Source organism: Fringilla coelebs (assembly GCF_963513975.1).
Source record: "Fringilla coelebs genome assembly, chromosome: 3".
In the NCBI taxonomy this organism is placed as follows: Eukaryota; Metazoa; Chordata; class Aves; order Passeriformes; family Fringillidae; genus Fringilla; species Fringilla coelebs.
Window position 1 is genome coordinate 46256360 of NC_140030.1, and position 21473 is coordinate 46277832.

General features: G+C 38.8%; 1 protein-coding gene across 1 annotated transcript in view; it reads right to left on the minus strand.

Annotated features, from left to right (window-relative positions):
* Positions 1–297: 297 nt before the first annotated feature.
* The window catches only part of CDK19 (cyclin dependent kinase 19), a 123135-nt gene continuing 101959 nt past the window's right edge, over positions 298–21473 (minus strand). Inside the window, exons 7-13 of the mRNA XM_084203096.1 lie at positions 19758–19901; positions 19445–19514; positions 18209–18281; positions 14441–14538; positions 12870–12948; positions 7558–7824; positions 298–4763 (exon numbers count right to left, since the gene is read on the minus strand). Of these exons, the coding sequence (XP_084059222.1) occupies positions 4632–4763; positions 7558–7824; positions 12870–12948; positions 14441–14538; positions 18209–18281; positions 19445–19514; positions 19758–19901 (863 nt within the window). The 3' untranslated portion in view covers positions 298–4631. The remainder of the gene's footprint in view (positions 4764–7557; positions 7825–12869; positions 12949–14440; positions 14539–18208; positions 18282–19444; positions 19515–19757; positions 19902–21473) is intronic.

Sequence of the window (21473 nt, forward strand, 5' to 3'; positions counted from 1 at the left end):
CCCATCCAAAGTTAGATGGAACAGAAACACGCAGACTAGCAAAGCACACAAAATCTCATTGTGAAAACCCACCAATAACGCTCCAGCTCATACTTTCCGTGTTGCCACCTGAAATACTGCAATGCTGCAAAATCCAGCAAGAGGAGAAAGCAGGAAAGCATTTATTTCCAGAAAAGAGTAAACCAGCTTTCTTTTTCAGAAGATGCATCTACAGGGTTGTCATGCAAGCAATAATGAATTTCAACAAGTGCCATCAGCATGGCACACCCGTACAAGCAAGAGAGCAAAACCTAAGAGAACACTCCATCAATCCTACTTTCCATAAGGCTTCATTCTATTTTGATAGACACATAGCTGTGAATATCCTCGTGGGCATTTTAAAAACTGCAATTTCAACTCTGAGGTTTTGCAAGCTTTGTTTTCTGTGGTGTATGATATCATAAACATCCTGAATATAATTACAACTGCAATTTTGTGGGCTGTATTTTCCCTACTGGTAGCCCGAAGTTGACATTTACAAAAACTTTTCTGCACGCTTATTTGATTTGATCTTTTTATTATTATTACAAATGTATATTATTTTATTAAAAAAATTCACACTGAAGCAAAGTCAATTCCATTTCATTACAACCAAGAATATAAAATAAATGCAATGAACTCATAGCTTAGTTTTAACAGTCATTTCAAGAGTGACATCAGGACAACTTAAAAGCAGTAAACTCTCAACTCTAGAATGAGAAACAAGTATTTTGCTTCGTGGTTTTGGTAGCCCATTGGCACGGGCATTACTGAATGCGGCCACCACAGATCTAGAGCGGGAAAGTTTTGTGGCAGCACCAGGCGCATACACAGTAATTTCTAATGGAAACTATAAAAATGAAAGATGCGTGCATGAAATTATTAGGAAAAAAAATAACTGAGTAGAGACAGGCACACTTCCACAAATAGTAAACATGGGAATATACAACTAGAACAATTTGAAAAGTTACTACCTTACATATATAAAAAGTTCTTTAAATTGCTGTTAAAAAGGACATGTTCTGTCCAGATTTTGTGTAATACTTTTTAGTGTCTACACAAGACAAATTTTTAAAAAAATTAAATAGCATTAATTTACTACTAAATATTTAGGAGATAACAGTGCATTAAGGACTTTTTTCATATTGTAATACACATTGCTCCTGTCTGGCGACATTTTTAGAAGATTACGTATGGCCTTATGTACAATACATTTATTTAATCCTAAAACAATTCTTTACTTAATGGTGTTAAAGTACCATTCCTGAAGATTATGAAGGGGAACTAAGCTTATTATGTTTATATAAAATATCATACATATTTGAACACTTCTAGCTTCCTGCCACCCCTCCCGCTACGAATGCGCTTCCCTCCCCCTCCCCAGATACAGTGTCACAGATACAGTGCAGGAGTCGCAGCTTTCCCTATATTTTTCCTTCATTGTGCAGTTTGTGCTACATAAACTTCACCAACACGGAGCAGGCTGCTCATCCCATTAATTCCCCACATGTTTGTTTCCTCTGAGCCTAGATGTGAAAAGCTGTGTTCAGCAGCCCGTTCTCCCACCAGGATGGAGAAGACAGCTCTGCGCCTCTCAGAACCGGCGTGAAACACTTTGCTGAGGGTCTATACGTTATGGGCAGAGACAGAGCTGAGTAATAAAGAAACTGCACAGGCAAAAAAAAAACCTCATAAAAATCACATGGTCCTGGTTTCCCACGACAAACTGCACAATTCACTTCTGAAAGCAGAGTTTTTACCTCATGGGATAACCCCTAGGCAGCAAGGCTTCTTCCACTATGACTGCTACCAACCCTGGCAGCATGCATCAAGCTCCCAAGAAAAGGCAAATTATTTAATCCCAGTGAAGAAACTACAAGAGTGTGCAGAGCCTACGTTTTGCAGACAGTGCTGTTGCTTTTATTCCCTCTCCTCCTGGCTGTGAATTTTGGAGGAAGATGGCTCGGCTTCACCTGTGCGCATAAAAGCTAGAGAGAAGAGTGGCATGTGGTCATCTATCAACCCAACCAGGACAAGAAATGCAAGTGCAGCTGAAAGAGGTTGTGGCAGTCGCTCTAGAAGCTGGAAGTTCACTCAATTAAAGCACCTTACATTGCTGTGAAGTTTCACACTCTACATACAGATTAATCTACACCATGATTTTGCCTTATTGGCACAAGAGCCCACCTTAATTAACCAGTGGTCCCCTGACACCTCCTGATCTTGTATGAATTTTGATGATCAGCTGCCAGTCACAGCAGGGAAAAAAAAATTGTTAGATAGCTGTAGTACAAAAGACAAAATACTTTTGAGAGAACAGAAGGATGAAAAGAATGAGGGGACAAAAATCATTCTGCCCTAAGTTAATTTCCAGAAATGTGACATTCAAATTGCAGAAGTATAAAAGTAGTGCTACTTAATAGCATTGGCCAAATACCCATTTGAGCAAAAGTACCTCATCCTAACATCACTAAGGGGGGAGACAGAAAGAATGTCACCCCACAGTCACTGAAATAAAGGAACAATTAAAACCTGTCATTTCAGAGTACTACAGTAAGTATAAAATGTAGCATTTCAAGGGTTATACACTGAAAGTATCCTTTGGGAGATTATTTTTCCCCAGAAAGAATTTTTCCCTTCAATTGCTTCATTTAGTTTTTCACCACCTTCTTATCCATTTGATGACAAAAGCAGGTTTTAGCTGCTTTTCTGGAGCAGCTGGGTGTTGTCAAAATCACATGATGGTAGGTACGGCCAAAGCAAGCCAACTGCTCACACAAAGCAGGAAAACAGCATGAATTTGAGGAGGAAGGGGGCATTAAAGACGACTGGGAGATCAAATCCGGTAGAACCATGTATGTGACAAAAAGCATTTTCCTCAGAGCAAACAGACTCACTCATTTTGCTACATCTGATCACAACTTCAGTGTGAATGTGCAATGGTACCCCATTTTTTTGGGTGGGCACAGGACAGAAGAGAACACTGCAGTATAAAAACCTGTTACCACTGACCATTTACACCTGAACTCCTGTCATCTCTTCTCTGGACACCAGCTGTAGAAGCTCTCTGATGTTACACTGCCAGTAGCTTTCTAAATGCATTCCTCTAGGTTTTCTGCCACAAGAGCCAGCCTTATTTCTGAAGGCTGAAGCAAAAACGAAGCTGTCCCAAATTACATGTTGTGTGTCTCTGAATAACTGTGGTTCCAGAAGTTGGACAATAATCCTCTGATTATGCTTCTGAACTCTTGCTTAATTACTAGGGATTTTCTGCCAGCTACCCATCCACTTACAGTCCCTTAGGCACAATCAAAACATGTTTGCTCTAGGGAAAAAGAAACATTTCAGAGCAATCAAGCGCATCTGGTGTAACTAATCTGGTTAATCACAGCAATGTGAGGGACACAGAATATGCATTATAAACAAGAAAAAGGAACAATTTTCAACATGCTTTTCAAACTGCACAATAATTTCTCTTAATTATAAATTCTAACATAAAATGATTAAATGCATTTGTTTTTGCAAGTCTTATTATTTCTGTCACCTTTAAATTTTGAGAACTGACTCAGGAATGTGAAAGAAAGCTAAATTTATAGAACTCTCACACACATTAATAAGCTACTTCGCAGAAATACAGAAAAAGCCCGTCATCCACATTCCTACTGAGACTTGAGGGCAGTAAATACATTTTCCTGACTATTTTGGTGTCCAGCCTGGGAAGACATTCCATTCTTCTGTTCCAACAGATCCTGAAAGCATCTCCTTTTCATGTGACTGTCCTGTTTTCATTTAAAGTAATGCTTAATTTAAAACTAGTCAGAGCATGATCACTGTGATTTCAAGAATTCAATGTGAATGAGTTAAGAAATATCAGCAATCTTCTGTTTGGCGTTCAGTCCAGTAGCATGAAGCATATCTGTTGCTGCAGAGACTTGGGAGGGTTTTTTTTCTTTTTTCATTTTTCTTTTTACATTTTATTAATTTTTAAAATTTTTTATTTTTAATACTTTGCCTGAAAACTAGACTAATAAAAACAGAATAGTAAAATACTCTGGAACAGTAAAATTTTGCTGTTCTTGACATCCATGAGCAAAACAGTAATATCCTGTGAAAATAACATAGTGCTTTAAAAAGGTGCAATATACCTGTATAGCTAAACTGGTTCGCCTAGTATAAAACTAACTATATACAAGCTTGAAAGCCTGGGAGTTCAAGATTTTAAAACTTTAAAATCCCATCAAAGAGATTGAAAAGACAGATTTATGGCAATCACTACAGCATAAGGAAGGTGCACCAGGAATCCTTCAAAATTCCAAAGGTTAAAGAAGTTAAGTGCTGGGTTCAGATCAGAAGGGTTCATTAGAGTAACCACGATGGAGCACATGCAAGGGCAGGAAGGAAGGAAAACTTCACAAGAATCTCCTTTATGGCAATAAAGGGATGGGGCAGGGATGGGGGAAGTCTTCAGTGAGTGAAGTTTTCCTTTTATCATCATGAATTTTAATTCTGCATCATAGTTTGTATTTTTGGTCTTCTCATCATTATGAACTTCATATTGCTGGAGTCTTCTGGCTTCTAGTCCATTCCTTTCTGAGTGCAGCCTGCCAGGCCCCTCAGTACCTGTGAGACTGATGAGATTGGTGATACTGAGAGCTCTGCTGAGACGATGTGGAATAGCCCATTGTACTCTGGGACTGAGAAGATCCCTGAATGTTGCTTTGGTAACTCAGGCGCGAGCTGGAGTGCTGCAGGAAAAAAGAGAGGGATCAAAGGAATGATCATAACAGGTCCAGCCTGCTAGGACCATGCAGCTCAGGAAACTTTTAACCTCTCTGGTGCTCATTAAAACATGACTGTTGGGGAAACTGACTAAACAGTGCTACTATTTAGGGTCCCATCAAACCCTAGTCATCATTCTGATCTGCAATCAGCTTTAACACAGTACACAAAACACACAAGAACCCTTGGAGACACCTAAAAGTACAGTATGTACACACCCATTTTCTGAAGAAAAAGTACACAAGAGACAAAGAGAGCAGACTCCCTTTCAAAATTCATGTGTTTCTTAAACTTACACTTACTGTTATTTTAAATGTTATTAATGCAAATGCTATTAATACTAAGACTACAAACACCCTTCTCAAGATAGGCAATAATAAATGTTATAAACATTTTACTCTTTTCTGAGAAAAAGGTAACCATGACTACTACTCAATTTATCTAAATGATAAATTGTCCATTAAGATTACATAACATAATATTAAGTGAGTCTTTTAACCTGATACCTTAACTACTGCAAACAAGGACAACTGCTTAAAAATGGGTATGTGTATGTACATAACCTAACATTCATTTTCCTGAGTATTTTTTTTCCCCTCCACAGTTCAGGACTGTCAGCTCAGTGGACTCCAACCTCAGCAAGACAAATTTGTGGATCTTGCAACCTGCAGCCTGCTGAATTTGCCCTTTCATTATCATAACCATTTCCTATCCAGAATTAATTCTGAGCTGCCCAATAATGCAACATACAAAATTACTTGGCATGAGAAGTATTGCTCAATGGACAGGAGGCTGTCCAGCAAGGTAAACCCCACCACAATCCCATGATAAGGCTGGTGGTGTTACACAGTGTCTGAAACCTGAAATTTTTCTCAAAATTCTGGGAAGTTTTTCAACTTCTAATGGAAAAGAAAAAGAATTGTGATAAATTCAATGATTTTATAGGTGCTCTTTCTGGATGAAAAGCATCAGCTCACCATGGCAAGCAAAATGCCCAAAGTCACATAAGGAAGGTTCAGTAAAATTCAACAAAAGAGCTTTGCACTGTCATTTGTGGAAGCAACATAGATTGAGGCTGGTGAATGACAACAAAAACTGCAGACCACAAGCTAAATGAAACTCAAAGCAAAGAGAATCTTCCGAATAAGATAAAATGGAGTAAAATTACTGCCTTAAGACTAGAAGAATGCATTCACTTGCCCATGCTTATTTTTGTTTCACATATGAGAATTTGTTTTTAATAAAGTCAGACTTTGACAAATTGCAGACATTCCTTTGTGGAACAGAAGATAGTCAGCTAGAAGTTAAAGGCAGATAGCCAAACACAAGTGTAAAAATGGATAATCAGACCCTACAATTTAGTGAATGACGTAAAAGAAACACACAGATCACGATTTTGATGCCTGTGCTGTTAAAGTTTAGAAGAAAAGCGTCACAGAGGGCAAAAAAAATCTGAAAAAAAGAATATTTAGACTACTAGCAACTTGTTAGGGGGAAGTTTGCCAACAATTCAGAGAACTGGATAAGAATTCTGTAACAGATATCACCAAATGCAGCACACCAGTCCTCAAAGTATAGACCAAACCAGACCAGCCATAAATGCTGTGCAGTATTTATGTACTGTTCTGTCCAGTCCTCAAGCCTGTCTTGAACTTTTCAAAAAAGAAACGTAGATGTCTTTCCCCTTAAATTGTCCTCAATGCCTTCATGACAATTTGCAACTAAAGGAGTTAAACAAAAATGGGAGAAATATGTCTGGCACTGAGTAATCAATTGTCTGTGGAGAAGGTCTGGAAGGCTGAGTCAAGACAACTGTAGAGCTGGTGTCTTAAACCCTACTTACTTTAACTTTAAAGCAGCCTGAAAAGACCATTCTCCAAGGTGAGACCCTCTTGGAGGCGAGGAGCAGACAGAATTCCTACCATAACTTAAAATTTACCCTTAATATCTATCTTTCTTTTTTATTTTTCTTTCAACTAATTACTGCTCCAGCAAGTATAAACTCTGAAGTACTGAAGATCCTGGTAAGTTAAATGTTTTCTATATTTAATGTAAGTCAGTTTTTCAGTGGAAAATATAATTCTAGTAAGCAAAGACAAGTACGCAAATTCAAAAAATATTCAGTGATAGTGCTTTTCCTTATGAATGCTACTGTACCGAAAAACATGAAATCTGTTCTACTTTGGTCACATTAGAAACAGTGCATGTCTTTGTGCCCTGCTCTGGCATGAATCAAATGGATGAACCAAACTGTCATTCCTGTGCTTACATGCATTTTTTTCTTTAACATTATAAGTAATCTTAAAAGATACCAGAATGAAATACATACTTCATACATGTGACAATAGGAGGAATGAAATGGGAGAGCCTGGTTCTTTCTAACTTTGCTTCTCCTTCTCAGGATTGTCTCACATCTGCACCTCACATGGGATTTAATATTGCCAAGACTCGAGTATCCTGAACTTGATGCAGCGCAGCATTTACATCCACTGGCTTCAGCAAGATTACTCTCAAGTTAAGCAAATATTTAAGTGCTTTCCTGGAGTGGACTAGTTCTCAACTCTTTACAGGGTGCAGCAGGTACAACTCAAACTGGTATTCTATTGTAAATTACTAATCACAGAACAAAACCTCAGCATGCCTCAGGTCACATCAAAAATTCATGAAAACGCGGTCTGTTCTTGCAGCTGGGAAGGGGGAAAAATGCCATTTTGGCCCTTGGCCTTAGAGTATCAGAAGCAGCAAAATTTCCAGAGGTACCTGATAATCTGAAGGCATGACAGGCCCGCCTGAGTTAGCGCCTGAAGGCCCTATGCGTGGTTTCTTGTTCGGAGGCACCTGGTTGAGGCCGGAGTCCTGGCTGTGCTGGAGCCCCGCGCCCGCGCCCCCTCCTGCTGCGCCCGCGCCCGCCGCCGTCCCGTTGGTCTGGCTGCTGCTCTGCTGCTGCGGCTGCGGCTGCTGCGGCGCCGCCTGCGCCTGCTGCTGAGGTGCTGCTTGCTGCTGATGCTGATTCTGCTGCTGCTGATTCTGAGGGAAGAAGCCACACAACACGGTCACTTGCTGTGAGCTAGGTTTGTGAGCTTCATGGAGCTGCCAAGCCCAGGGTCACCGAGGGGGAGGCGGGCCCTCGTGTGATGGGAAAACACAGCAAGGCTGAGTGCTGGGAGAGGCTCACCCTCGGTACAGACCTGCACACGTGTGGGGTGTCCCACTTGTGGTCATTTTGCTTTTTTAATCAAACAAGCTGGATTTAAACTGGCAAGACAGTCAAGTGCCTCCTACAGCTACCCAGGTGTCCTGGGTTGCAAGAAGTGGGTGGGGTTGTATGCTCTGTTATCATCTGTTAGAGGTGGGGCGGTTATCTTCTTTTAATTGGGCAGTTTTTCTTTTTGGCTTCCACAAGCAATCCTCCCTCTGGGGAGACATCTGCTGTCAATGGGTCATTGAGCCTCACTGATAAAATTACATCATCCCATCGTGAGATGCTCTGCCCAGGGGAAGGAGCCAATCATTCCTACCTGGATATAATCTGGGATTTGGAACACCACAGGCAGCCTTTTCCACTGGATTCCAAGAGGAGCAGCTTTCTTCTCCACTGGATTCCCAGAGGAAGATCAGGACCATCTACACTACCACTTAATGTTCAGAAGAAAACTACACCCTTCTACAGGATCATTGTTTCAGCAGAACCACACCTGTCACTGCAGGAGGACTGCAGCCACCATTTAATCAGACTGCTATCAACACCCTGACCAGCAGGGTGTCAGGTTGTATTCTAACTCTGTCAGTGGTTTTGGTTTTTTTTGTTTGTTTGTACTACTGCATTTGTATTTTTAATTTTCCTAGTAAAGAACTGTTATTCCTATTCCCATATCTTTGCCTGAGAGCCTCTTATTTTCAAAAATTATAATAATTTGGAGGGAGGGGGTTTACATTTTCCATTTCAAGGAAGGCTCCTGCCTCCCTTAGTGGACACCTGTCTTTTTCAAACCAAGACACCAGGTGTTCAGAGAGGATAAAAGAAACCCTTTATAAAGAGTAATCACCTAATGAAGTAAATCAAAGCACCCAGAATTTCCCTAGTGCTCAGTGGCAGACATGGGGAACCCACAGTAAGTTGTTTTAAGTGGTTCAATGGCCTTGTTCACACAGAATCAAAACCACATTTCAAACTTTCACTTTTCGCCTGAAGAAGGCTGACAGCATTACTGCCAGAAAGGTGAGCACAGTGAAACCAAAGGAATTTTATCACGTCTTCCTGGTTGTGAGGAAATTCTGTGGCAAAACCAAAAACAGGTTTCATTAGTATTTTGGTTTCCCATGCTTTTAAACTCCTTGTAAATAGTGCTGTACTGTGAATAGGCCCCAGCACAGTGCACAACGTACAGGGTCAGAAAATCTTACTGAAATAGCAGAAAAGTGAAAATGAACCAGAAATGTTGAAGACAAAAGAGGAGGAAACTGCTGAAAGAAGAATCTGGCAAGGGAAGGAGGAGACTAGTAAAGGAAGAGAAGCCAGATAATTAAGATGACACTGCTTCCTAGAAGGAAAATAAACAGAGAAAAATGTCACAGAAGGGGAAAAAAAGGTTAAGAAGAAGAACACAAGAACAAAAGATATTGAGAGCTCTTTTGGCTTCAGAAGGCTACAGACTAAAAGGAGTATTTGAGGAAGTGGAGGGAAGGTCAGAAAATGAATGGAGTGCAACTCTGTCCTCCATGATTACAGTTCTGGGAAAGATGTCACTTGCTCATCATGAAAAAAAACCTTCAACTGACATGGATTGAATTAAAAAGCCTTACTATCCTTCCCCTAAGATATTGTACAGAACATTCCAGGATAGGTTGGGGCTTTTTTTGTATAATATCTGCTTATATATCATATAATATTATCATATTATATATATCATATTATATCATATATATATATCATATTATATATAATATCTGCTTATATAACAACCAAAGCTTTAGTATGGCAGCCTTTTAATTAAAACCTTACTTTATTAGTTTCTCAGAAATTATGACAACCAGTTGCCACTAGCAGAAAATTCTTGGTGTCCCCCTTACCTTGAGGCTTTTAGTTTCCTCAGATAAATGACATAAAAGATCTGCATCTATGCCATTCATCAATAGTCTCCCAAGATACATTCCAACAAAATTTGCAGTGATGTATTCATTAAAGACTACAAAGAAGACTTGCATCTTCAAGGACTTAAGAGATGGCATGAAATTCCATTTCACATTTAGCAAAACCCATAATGTATCCCCCTACATGTAGTCCTCAAATCCCATCACAGTCAGATTCTATTTCCTGGGATATTTAGACCTCAGTAATCTAAAAAGTTAATCAAATTAGCTTGTAAAAAAAAAACTATCAAGAAGCAATTTATTTTTAATAATGGTTTGAACTTCACTTATACAAACAAAACACCAATAACTAAGGTATATTTGTGTTACAATTCTGAAATGAGTGTTTTCATAGTAAGGTAGTTACTATTCTCTGAACAGAGAGAGACATAATTTTCTCTCTCAGGGTTTTTTCCTGAAGAAGCACAGAGAGAAGAAGAGAAAAACAATTCTTATCTCTACTTGCTACTCCTGTTGTTTTGCACATGTGGAATGTGTTGGGAAAATTGTTTACCTGAAGTGATTTGTCAATTGGATTCTCTTGAGGATTGTTTTGTTTCATTGGCCAATTGGCTCAAAACTGTGTCCTGGCTGTCGAGAGACAGTCACGAGTATTCTTTAGTATTCTTTGTAGAATAGTTACAGTATAGTATTATGTAATATAATATAGTTTAATAAAGCAATTGTTCAGCCTTCTGAATCAATGGAGTCAGATGCCAATAATTCCCTGAGTTGGGGGCACCCTATTTTCGATAATTGTGTGAGCTGAAAAACTTCTATTTTTTAATGTGTAAACAAATGTTGAAGGTACTCTCACAATGAAAGGCAAGAGCTTGTTATATGTCCCAGGTTTTGTGCTTCAGTTGTTAGCATATAATTTAGTTGACTAGCTGGAGTTTGCTCTTGTGTGGAACTACTACTGCTACTACCTAGCTAGAGACTGAGACCTGCTCTGTCAGTCTCCAGCTGGGGCCTGGCTGCACCACCTAACTGCACAAAAATGGCTTTTTTGACAAGCAAAAACCTTGTCCTTAGGTCACTCTGATTCATGGCAGCTCCTAAGTGACTAAGCTCATGAAACGTCTACACTTAGCCATATTTCACCTATCAGGCACATATTACCAAAATGAAATTTCAGTTCTACCTAGAACAAACCTAGCAGAAACTTGCCCAACAGAATTTAAATTATAAAATTACATTTTCACTTTGTTTTACAAACTCTTATTTTAGTCTTGCTAACTAACAATTAAGCATTTTGAAGAATGGATGCTTATGCTAAATGTTATTTAATTCAGATGTAAGTTTCAAATAAACAGAGACAACTTCTCCAGGTTTCCAAATGATTGTACAGATATTTACTGTTTTAAAAACAAACCAGTAACAAACCAGTCTAAAAAAAATAAAACCTTTCATTTACAACAACACCATAAAGCAACAAAACATGGAACAGATTCAACTTTCAGAATAGCCTTTACCTCCACATTTTCTACACTGCAGGAACACATTCAATGAGTAATGTGGGACTTGTATAAGCTAAACAGCCTAAGAAAAAGTTTAATTTGGAGTGTGCATAAATACCTGACTGTCCTCAACCATCTCAAAGACCATTTATATATTGGCTGCTTTAAATATAAACCTGCCATTGTCATCACCCCTGCAACATTCCCATGAAAAAGACAGATATTTCCTTTCAAATACACTGACTTAAATGTAAAAAAGCCAGAGTAACTTTAATTCATAAGGTTTCTTCTTGTTTTTTGAGTATGAGAGTTAAGCAAAACTAGTAAATTACAATCAAATTAGTATCATGAATTTAATTTTATTTTTGCTCAGGGGTCTGTTTCCTCCTCTGGAAAAAACCATCTGGAAACAAAAATCATGGATACTACCACTTGTTCCCAGTAAAGAATCTGCAATAGAAGTTCTGAAAACAAAATTTGCTCTCTAAAATATAGGTTTAAACTCAGCTTGTCATGCTACACAGAAAATTGAAAACAGAATATTCATGTCCTCAAATGGTTTCTCCCAAAGACAACAGCCCTTCTCACATAGCCCTCAGATAACTGTTCTCTCATAGCTCAAGACTGTTCTCTTCACTTTTGGTTAGCTATACATCACTGTTGGTGCCTCACTGTACCCTGTTCCATGAAAATAACACGCTGTTTCCTACACTGTGGCACCATTGTCCGCCCTTCCCAGCACCACGGGACAATTGCTGTGGTCACACAGCACAGCTGAGCTACACGCACCAAGCACAGCAGATTATGTTGCAAACACCCCAGAATTTATTATGCACACAAACAAGTTCTCGCTCATGTCTATGGGGCTATGGAAAAGAGAATATTCAGAGCAGATTGTTGCTACCAGAACAGTTCAGAATCCTTATTACTCCTTTGTCTGAGGGCCCTTACAACATGATCAGGAAACTGCATGCAGATGGATGAAATGTTCTGATGTAGTGCCAGAAGCAGGCTGCCACTATTTATTTGAGACCCCGAAAGCCATCTACATTCAAATGGCTGGATGGATGCCAGTCATACAATGAAAATGCCATTCTTTTCATGTGCTCACAACGTATTTTCATCATGCGATGCTGCAGGAGGTAGCAAGGTCTTCTTGGAACACAGCAGCTGAGAGCAGGCTGCAGCTGACAGAACATCCCATCCAGCTCATTCCCCACAGGTCAGGGCAAACTGTGCTGGTGATACCACCTGAGACACCCCGAGGCATCTGATACTTTTCAACTGTCTGAAAAGCAGTTTTAAGAGAGCTTTGCCTTGGAAACACATTTTGGTTAATTCTTCATGTTTCATTTTTGGTTAACTCTGTAACATTTTTGGTTAACTCTTCATGTTTCATTAGTTTTCATTTAGAACCATGATGCTTTCTTATTGCATACTTGAATGTAAAAAAGCCCCAACCAAACATGAAGTTTACTGTACCTTATCCCCTTTCTCTTCAGGTTCATCTTCATTGAGGAATTCTCTTTTCGGATATGGAATCTGACAGCCAGCAAACACACTGAAACACAGTAAACAGTAAACACTCCACCAAATATGTACACATGGCATACTTTTACTTAATACAATATTAAAAACAAGCGCATATAACATAACTTCATTTCTTGTATTTGGCAAATCCTGTTTCCACAAGTGAGTGGCAGTGTGAGCACCCAAGATAGGTGCTGATTGTAATGTCAGATCTCTTTGCTGTTGGCACAAGGCTGTCATTTAGAAATCATGGCATGGTTGAACATGCCCAAATGCCAGAACGACCACTTGTTGATCCAGATGGTAAAATGAACAAACACAGTGTCAGAGGTTCCATAACACCCAGTTGGAACATGCGTGGCTCACTGAACAAAGGGACTGATCCAAAGAGTATTAGTGTCTTATGAGCATGCCTTGGCTTACAACAGGCTTCAATATATCTGCCAATCACAATTGCAGAGTTACTTTCACTAAGCTTCTCAGGTCTTGTTTAGGAAAAAAACATCACTTTAAAATTCATCTGACCAATGGAATTTGGAACATTCTTTAATGATTATGGCAGAGACCTTATCATAATGTTATCCTGTAATCCATGGATTACAGGATAGCAGTTCCCTACAGGATAGCATCAGATAAACACTAAGCAGAAAATTACTGGCAGATCTTGACCAGTATCAATTTCTTACATTTCTGTGCCAGCATTCAGAATACAATCAACATGACGTGGTTTTTAAAAGGGTGTAAACAGTTCTTAATCTTGTTGCTATGTAGTGTTTGATTTTTTCAAACAGAAAAAGAGATTTTAAAACCCCAACTGGTATCAACTAGACTCCGTTTTTATTCCAGAGACTGTTCCCTCCTTTTGGTGTTGCCTGCTAGTTGGGGAAACAGTGAAAGCAAAGGTAGAAGTCTTCCTGCATCAAGTTCATACAGATCATAATGCTATGCACCACCATGCTTCTGAAAACTAGGAAGAGAAACTGACAAAATCTGCCAGCTGGAACTGAGTCTCTCATCTGAATTTTTCATGACAACAAAATATTCTCTCAAGCCTTCTGAACAAAGGACTGGTGGGATTTTAGGCAGTCATTTATGTCTTCACTTTTCTCATACTGTTACCCTGTGAAAAGAGGGCATGGGAATGGGCTGTAGGTCAGAAAACTGTCCCACTCCTAGGGAGAGGCACAGTCAACCAGGCCATAGAGAACAGGGCTCTGTGAGACTGTGTGAGGCAGAGATTGATTCACTAAATGCTGCAGCAATGTTGTAACTCTTTGGTAGTGTGTTCAGAATTACAACACTACTGTGGTAGTGGGTTATTTTTCATGACCACTCAGTTCTGACACCAGTAGATACAGACACTTCTGTACTACACTTGTAGCTTCTACTGAGCATGGCTGAGCTGCTACTTCTTGTGTACACAGGAGGGTATCTGTGAATTTTTCAACAATCATGTCATTCCAGGGACTAGTATGTAGCAGAGAGAAGTCACCCCAGATGTTCACAGAAGAGGGAATACATACTCTGATGTAGGCAGAGGATCCTCTTGAAAGTAGGGGTCCTGTAAAGCCTGCTCTGAGGTAATTCTCTTTGTAGGGTCCATAGTAAGAAGCTTCTGAAGCTGCAAAGCATAACAATAAAAATAGCAAAAAGCTTATCAAACTATCATTTTTCAAACTATGACTTGTATGTCTTGGATTGTGGATTGCTAAACTATTTCTGGCTTGTCCAGACAAGCCTAAGTTAGCATTGCTTGTTCAGTGAAGTTCCCAAGAACTACAATGCACATCCATCAAAGTACTGTGGTTGTGAAGTACTTCTCACGTAATAAACGGTTAAGAGTATCAGGCAGTATTAATTGCTCAGGCTGAACCACTGCACTAAAGCAATGCTAAATTCAGCTATTACAGGTTCATAAAACATTATTGCTAAAGAACAGCTTTTTGTGGTACATGTATAGCTTATACTGCTCTACTGCTGACACAAAAGGGAAAAAAGTGTCAGAATGGACTGAACACGACTAGGAGTCTTCGTATCACTTTAGGGACAGAAACCATAAATCTTCATTTCTTGCACTGGCAACATTCCAGAATCAGAGCACTCTGCTGCTCGTGCAGCTCCCAAACCCACTCTAATTGGTACCAAAATGAGAAGGAACAGACCCTTCCTAGTAACCTTTGTTCCTTGCTAGGAGGAAAACAAACACAAATTTATTAGCTAGAGTGCTTTTGACTGCAGCAGGCTATAAAAGAGGATTACGATATATTAGTAGTATAAAATAGGAATTATAGGCATATCACATAATTTAAAATAGTTACTTATTTATCACATTCTGATGAACTTACAGTAGAAAATTTGGGTGCTCACATTCTACAGTATCCTGCTCTCACACAATACTCTTTTAATTCAAGCCAGTAGTGAAAATAAATTTCCTTCTGTAAAGGACATCTCAGCTCAAACTCTCTTTCAGGTCTCCAACAAAAACTGCCTGGATATTCAACAAAAGAATGTGATTTTGGCATGGGTTTTTGGGGCTTTTTATTCCAATAAAATTAAAAACCTGACATACAATTTTATATTCTCTCTCTCTATATATATATATGCTACAGCAAACAGCCTCAGTAAAAGCACTCACCCTCCTCAAGAAAGGAAATACAAGGAATAATCTTTTTCAATAGTAGTAGTTAACCCTACTTGATAGATAAGGTCTCAAAACTCTCTGTACTTTTGCCATCTCCTTCCCAACTCTTACTCACATACTTTATGGGCCACAGATCTCAAAAGACTCACAGCAAAAGAGAGCCATTTGGGCTGTCTCTCCACCCATCAGTTCATTTGCAACTAGCTCCCAAATGGGTTTCTGCTGCTTGCCTAGAGATACACCTCAAGCTATTCCTGCATTGAATACACCTGGAGGGTTTGAATGGATGCTTATTCACTGTATTTTTGTGTGGTGAGATTACTCTTAACCCTACATTTTCTGTGCATCTTCACAAACTGGACTTCTAATGATATGTTGGCTCTCTACATAGTGACCTCACACAATACCTTATAGACAACAGTGTGGTACTCAATATCTTTACCTCAAATAACCTTTCCCTACATGAAAATTTTTTGTCAGCTAGAGCAGCTTCTGGCTCCATTACAGGTTATGCAAAATTCCCAGTTCCTCCACAGAGACTTGTAGAGACAAAAATGCATAATCTATACAAGGCCACTCCTGATCTTGGTACCAGATGTCATCGTTGACAGAAGAGCACAGGGCATCAGCCTCTGCCCCATGGACTCCTTCCCTTAGCATTCCTGCTTCACTCCTGAGGATACAATCAGCTAGCCCATTCCAAGTAATACCACACACAATATCACTCCCAGCAAGATAACCTGCCTATTGGTGATGCTACCGTGAACCAACTTCTTTGAGAAATTCTGATTACCTGTAGCTTCTGGGAAAATGAATTTAAAAAAAGTCTGGAGACAATTTGTTTTTAGGGCAATAGCTACTAAGACAACATTGGAAATAAAACCAATGAGACTAGATTTTATCAAAATCCCACACTTCCCAGCAGGTCTCAAGCTCTTAGGCTCCACTGGCCTGACATGACAGCTATGAAGACTATGCTTGTAATTTTTCCAGGACAGCAAGAACAGATGCCTCTTCTTGAATGGAAAACATTCTGCCCTTCATGTAGACATTATCTTTCAATGTCAATCAGCAGAATGGCATAATATCATTCTCTTTGTCAAGAGTCACTTGCTATTCTGCACTGATCTACTTGATGCCATCTGTTCCCCATGAACCACACTTCCTGTACTCATTAGCACAGTCTCAATCAATGCTACAAAGCAAACATCTTCAGAGGTCACCCTGCAAGATGGAGATCATCTCATAAAAATAACTGTCTTGGATATGAACAAGGAGTTTTAGGGAGTCTGCTGCACAATACGTGTACCTCCAATGTACAGCAATGAGGTATCAGGAAGGTATTCCATACTAGTAGGCATTCTTATTCAGAGCTTTGGGAGACTGACCTATTTGAGATCAGCCATTGTCTCTGTAGCTGATTATTAAGCCACCCTTATTCACTCCTTGAACTGTGAGAAAAATCTAACAAACTACCTTACTTAGAGAACTAAGACTTTGTCACGATGTTCAGGAAGAAGGGCAAAGTATGGTTGGTTTTGTTGTTCTTCAGAGATCTGGTTAATATTTCCCCTGGGAAAAGCAGCCAACCCACCCAAGATGATTCTCAACTCAGTGTTCAGCCTTAGAGAATTAGTAATATAAGCTGAGAGAAGCAGGTTTTCTGGTGGATTCCACTTTTGGTAGGAAAACATGGAAATTCATGTGCTAACCAATGATGATAGCAACTGTTGTCTTTACAGTTAGACTTACCCTCCAGGTGATTCCAGTGTGTGCCCAGTAAGTTGAGTTTAAGAATTTTTAATTCATTTTCCTTCAAGTTTCAGTCTTGTTATGAAATTCTTCCCTTCCACCCACTTGGGACCAACCTATTCTGTTTCCACAGCTCTTTGTGTCATCATCAACCAGCAGCTAATGAGTCAAAGAGCAAATCTTTGCCAGGACATAGAGAGATGACTGCTATGCTGAATATGTAACTGAAAACAGACCACTGAAAGTCAAGCTGCACTAAGAGCCTCATTACAGAGCTCCCTGTACACAGCATTAGCAAAGTCACTTTGAACTTCATTCCTAAATTTAGACAGCACTAAGTCATCACAGAGACATCCAGAAATTATGCTGTATTAGACAGAGCAACCCTGTGTTGGCCTACAATGGATGACTCAACTAGGCAACCAGTAAATATATGTTTAGGGTGCTTTTGTTTGGAATCATCCCCAGAACAGTGGTGGACTACTGTCAGAGGGAAGAAAAAGAAAACCAAATTACAACAGGAAATAAATTTCTCCTTTTCTCTTCCATTTCTTCACAAAACTCTTAAGCTTTTGGGGACTCTTTAGGTCTCTGAAGCCACACAGAATCAAGACACATATTATACTCACTCTCTTATTTGCACAGCAGACCTAAAGGTAAGGTTGGGTATACAAGTGTCTTGCAGATCTTAACTAGAGAAGACTCTCAGATCTTCAATTCCAGCAGTTTAAGCAATTTGTGTATGAAAAAAACACATTTCAAGAACGGCCAGTTAGCGATAAATAGCTTTCTTTAACACTGGTGTTCATTAGAATGAGATAGGAAAACAGACACAGATATTACCCTTAGAAATGCAATTTCATTCCTGTCATCACAGCAATTTTCAAGTTGCACCTACCAAAAGAAAAACTTTGCTGTCAGGCTTGACTTTGTGTTTCTCCATGTATTTTATGAGGCTACTATTGGCATATCTGAAAAATACAGTTAAAGAAAATATGTCTGAAATAATAGTGCATTAAAAACATGAAACTCTATCAACTGACCACAGAAACATTTCCCACCCCTCAGGAAGTAAACTGTAAGAAGAACTGCTATCAGAGGACATATCAGATATTTATCCAGCAGTTGCACACATGAAGTGTGCTTTTCACCAATAGGAGTGCTACCAACTGTGTAGACTATCTCCATGAAACATGCAACTTTTATAGGATATGGATAAGCTCTTGACAAGGACATTGACAGAGACACAACTTGAAGTTTATACTCCATTTTCTAAAGCACTCTGCCACAGAAAGTATTCAGCAGCTCATCACAGCTCAACATTTAAGCTATTGTTTTTTGGGTAGAACTTGAGATTACCATTCTGTCTCCCCAATCTCCAGAAAACCATATAGTCCTTACAGCTCCCTAGCTCAAAATTGCCTTAAATACCTATGACGTGTGCCTTGCATTTAATTTACAGCTCCAGAGATTATCTAAAGCCATTTTCAAAAGAAAAAAGCTTCATATTCTGTGTAAAGCCAGTGTAATGAATCCATGTCAGAACTGGAAACAGAATCCAAAACTCCCAAATCTATGTCCTCTACCTTACTTTAAGGAGTCCACGTGACTCCTTACCAGCTCTGATCTATTATCACCACTTGACTAATTTAGCCAAAGCACCAGGAAACAGTAAAAGTGGAAAATTCTCAGATCCTGGACAGGCTTTGAATTACAGCCTATTGAACATGTTACCTTCAATAGAAAATTTTGTCCAATACATTGCTGTCTTCACATATCCACTTGTCAAAAATACTAGTGCTTCCCTATTCTTCCTCACACAACATGAACAACATTATCTTGAATATGTAATAGAAATGGGTTAAGGAAGCTCATTTATCTGTGCCTGCCATAGATTAAATTACACTTATAGCAACCCCTTCTAGAGAAAGGAGGAGGCCACTCAGTTCATGTTCTTACCAAGCAGCTGAGGGAGAGAACACCATTCATGTAAACTAGCTTATTTAAACAGAACAGCTGCCACAGTGTTAGAACCCAAATACTTCAAAATCCCTTCCCCAAGAAGTCAGAGCGTAGGAGCTGATCTCTGCCTCCCCCACACTCAATGAACTGTTGTTACATGGTCATTACTTACGTTGTTCTTCTAAAATCTTTCTGAAGAGTTGGATATTCTGGCATCTTTCTTATGTCTTCCCAGTCTTTATCTTCAGTAGTGTGGAAAAAAGAAAAATCATTTACAATTCTGTTGGTTAAGTAATACTCAGGAAGAAATAATTACAGGAATTGTTTGACTTCCTGTTTGTTGGCCAGTGCTATTGTTCTTTAATTGCCAGCATTTCCAAATCCATCAAACTGACACTTTCTTCATACCTATACAAACAACTAGGAAAAAAAACAACAAACAACTCACTAGTGTTATGTCTGCTGCTTTAATGAAAACAAATTACCTGCAGGGAACCCCATTACACTGAAAATGCGGTCTAGCTGATCGTGATGAAAAGGATTACTTGTTTTGATGTCCTCCTGGCGACAGTGAAATATAGGTTCTGAAGTCAATAGTTCAGCAAATATGCAGCCAATTGCCCAAATATCTACAAAAGAAGGAGGATAATTGATGAAAAATTGCTGTACTCAATTGCTCTGTTTTTTGTTTCTGCATGATTTCTCAACCTGTATAACCACATTAAGACAAAATGCTTCACATTTAAAAACAATGCATTAACATAATACATTAAAAAGGGTAAAATCTGGATATATGCTTTCTATAAACCAAAATTAAACTCTCAAAAGCCAATTTGTGCAGTGGCAGTCCAGCACTTAAAATATTCACAGTTATGTCAAAACCCTACACAATATTTGCTTACAACATAGCTTAAAGGGCATTCAGTTGATCAAAGATGCATTGAAATAATACTGCTACCACATATTTCAGAACAATTCCAAACAGATCATTGAGAACCAAATAAATACTAAGGAGAAGACTAATGGCTCATATGTTTAACCAAATGGTGAAAGCTAGTTAAAATGAGGAAAAAAAGAACCTAATTTTAATCAAGTGTAGAAGAGTGAGTACAAAACTTTGAAAAACTTAAAATCCTACTTGACAACCAACTCCCACAGCAACAATACTTTAACTGTCTCATCTACATCTCACGTACATAAAGAAAACAACAATGTGATATTTGACAGTCGGACTTGATGATCTTAGAGATCTTTTCCACCTTAATGATTCTGTATATTGAAAAAAAAAAACCACTTCTATTTCATAAAAATCTCATTAATATGCTTTTTTAGATTAAATCTATTGTGGGCCAAAACATTAGTTTACAAGAGAATAGTTTTTCAGATTACATGCATGCATTCTAATTACTGCTCATTATCATCCATCTTACTGTTCTGTATGACCCAAATATGGATTTACTATTCATCTTAAAATGAAAGCATGAATTTGCCAGTGAGAAGAAGCTTTTTTGGTCAAAAAACCAAACCAAAACAAACAAAAAACAAACAAGCAAAAAAAAACCCAAAAAAAGGATTTAAGGATTTACTACACTGGTAAATATGTGTCTGGGATACTGGGGGATACAACTTTGGAGAAGGTGTTGAGAACAGATCAATAATAAGCATAGTCTGCTGAATACAAGAGTGTGGAGACTTGTTTGGTAAGTGAAGTTAAATTAGATGACCCTAGGAAAACTTTTTTATTTTTTCTAATTTAACAGAATAAGTGCAAAAAGCAATTTAACTTTAATTTATAAGTCTAACAGATACAAAATTCTTTAAACAGAGTTTCGTTTACTGGATTCAGACTACAGAAAACATCAAGAAAAGCCTCTTGGTTGCTGCAATTAATCTGAGACTCCAAAGCCCACTTGCTGTCAATGGTGGCGTTTGGCCCATGCTGCCTATGAGACACAGGGTGTCCTTAAGAAACAACACTGCTCTCCTTATGTAGGAAATAAAGAAATGAGCCATCACACCCTATTTGCCAAAATTGGTCAGCTCCATTTCCATCATGTTACAGGCGTGGAGCTTGAGGTGTCCCAATATATAACCCTTTCTTCCAACCTCCCTTACAGGAAAATCTGATAACATTTCATTCAGGCTTTACAGTTTTGACAGGGTATAACTTGCTCTGTGCATTACATCACATTCTCGAGGTT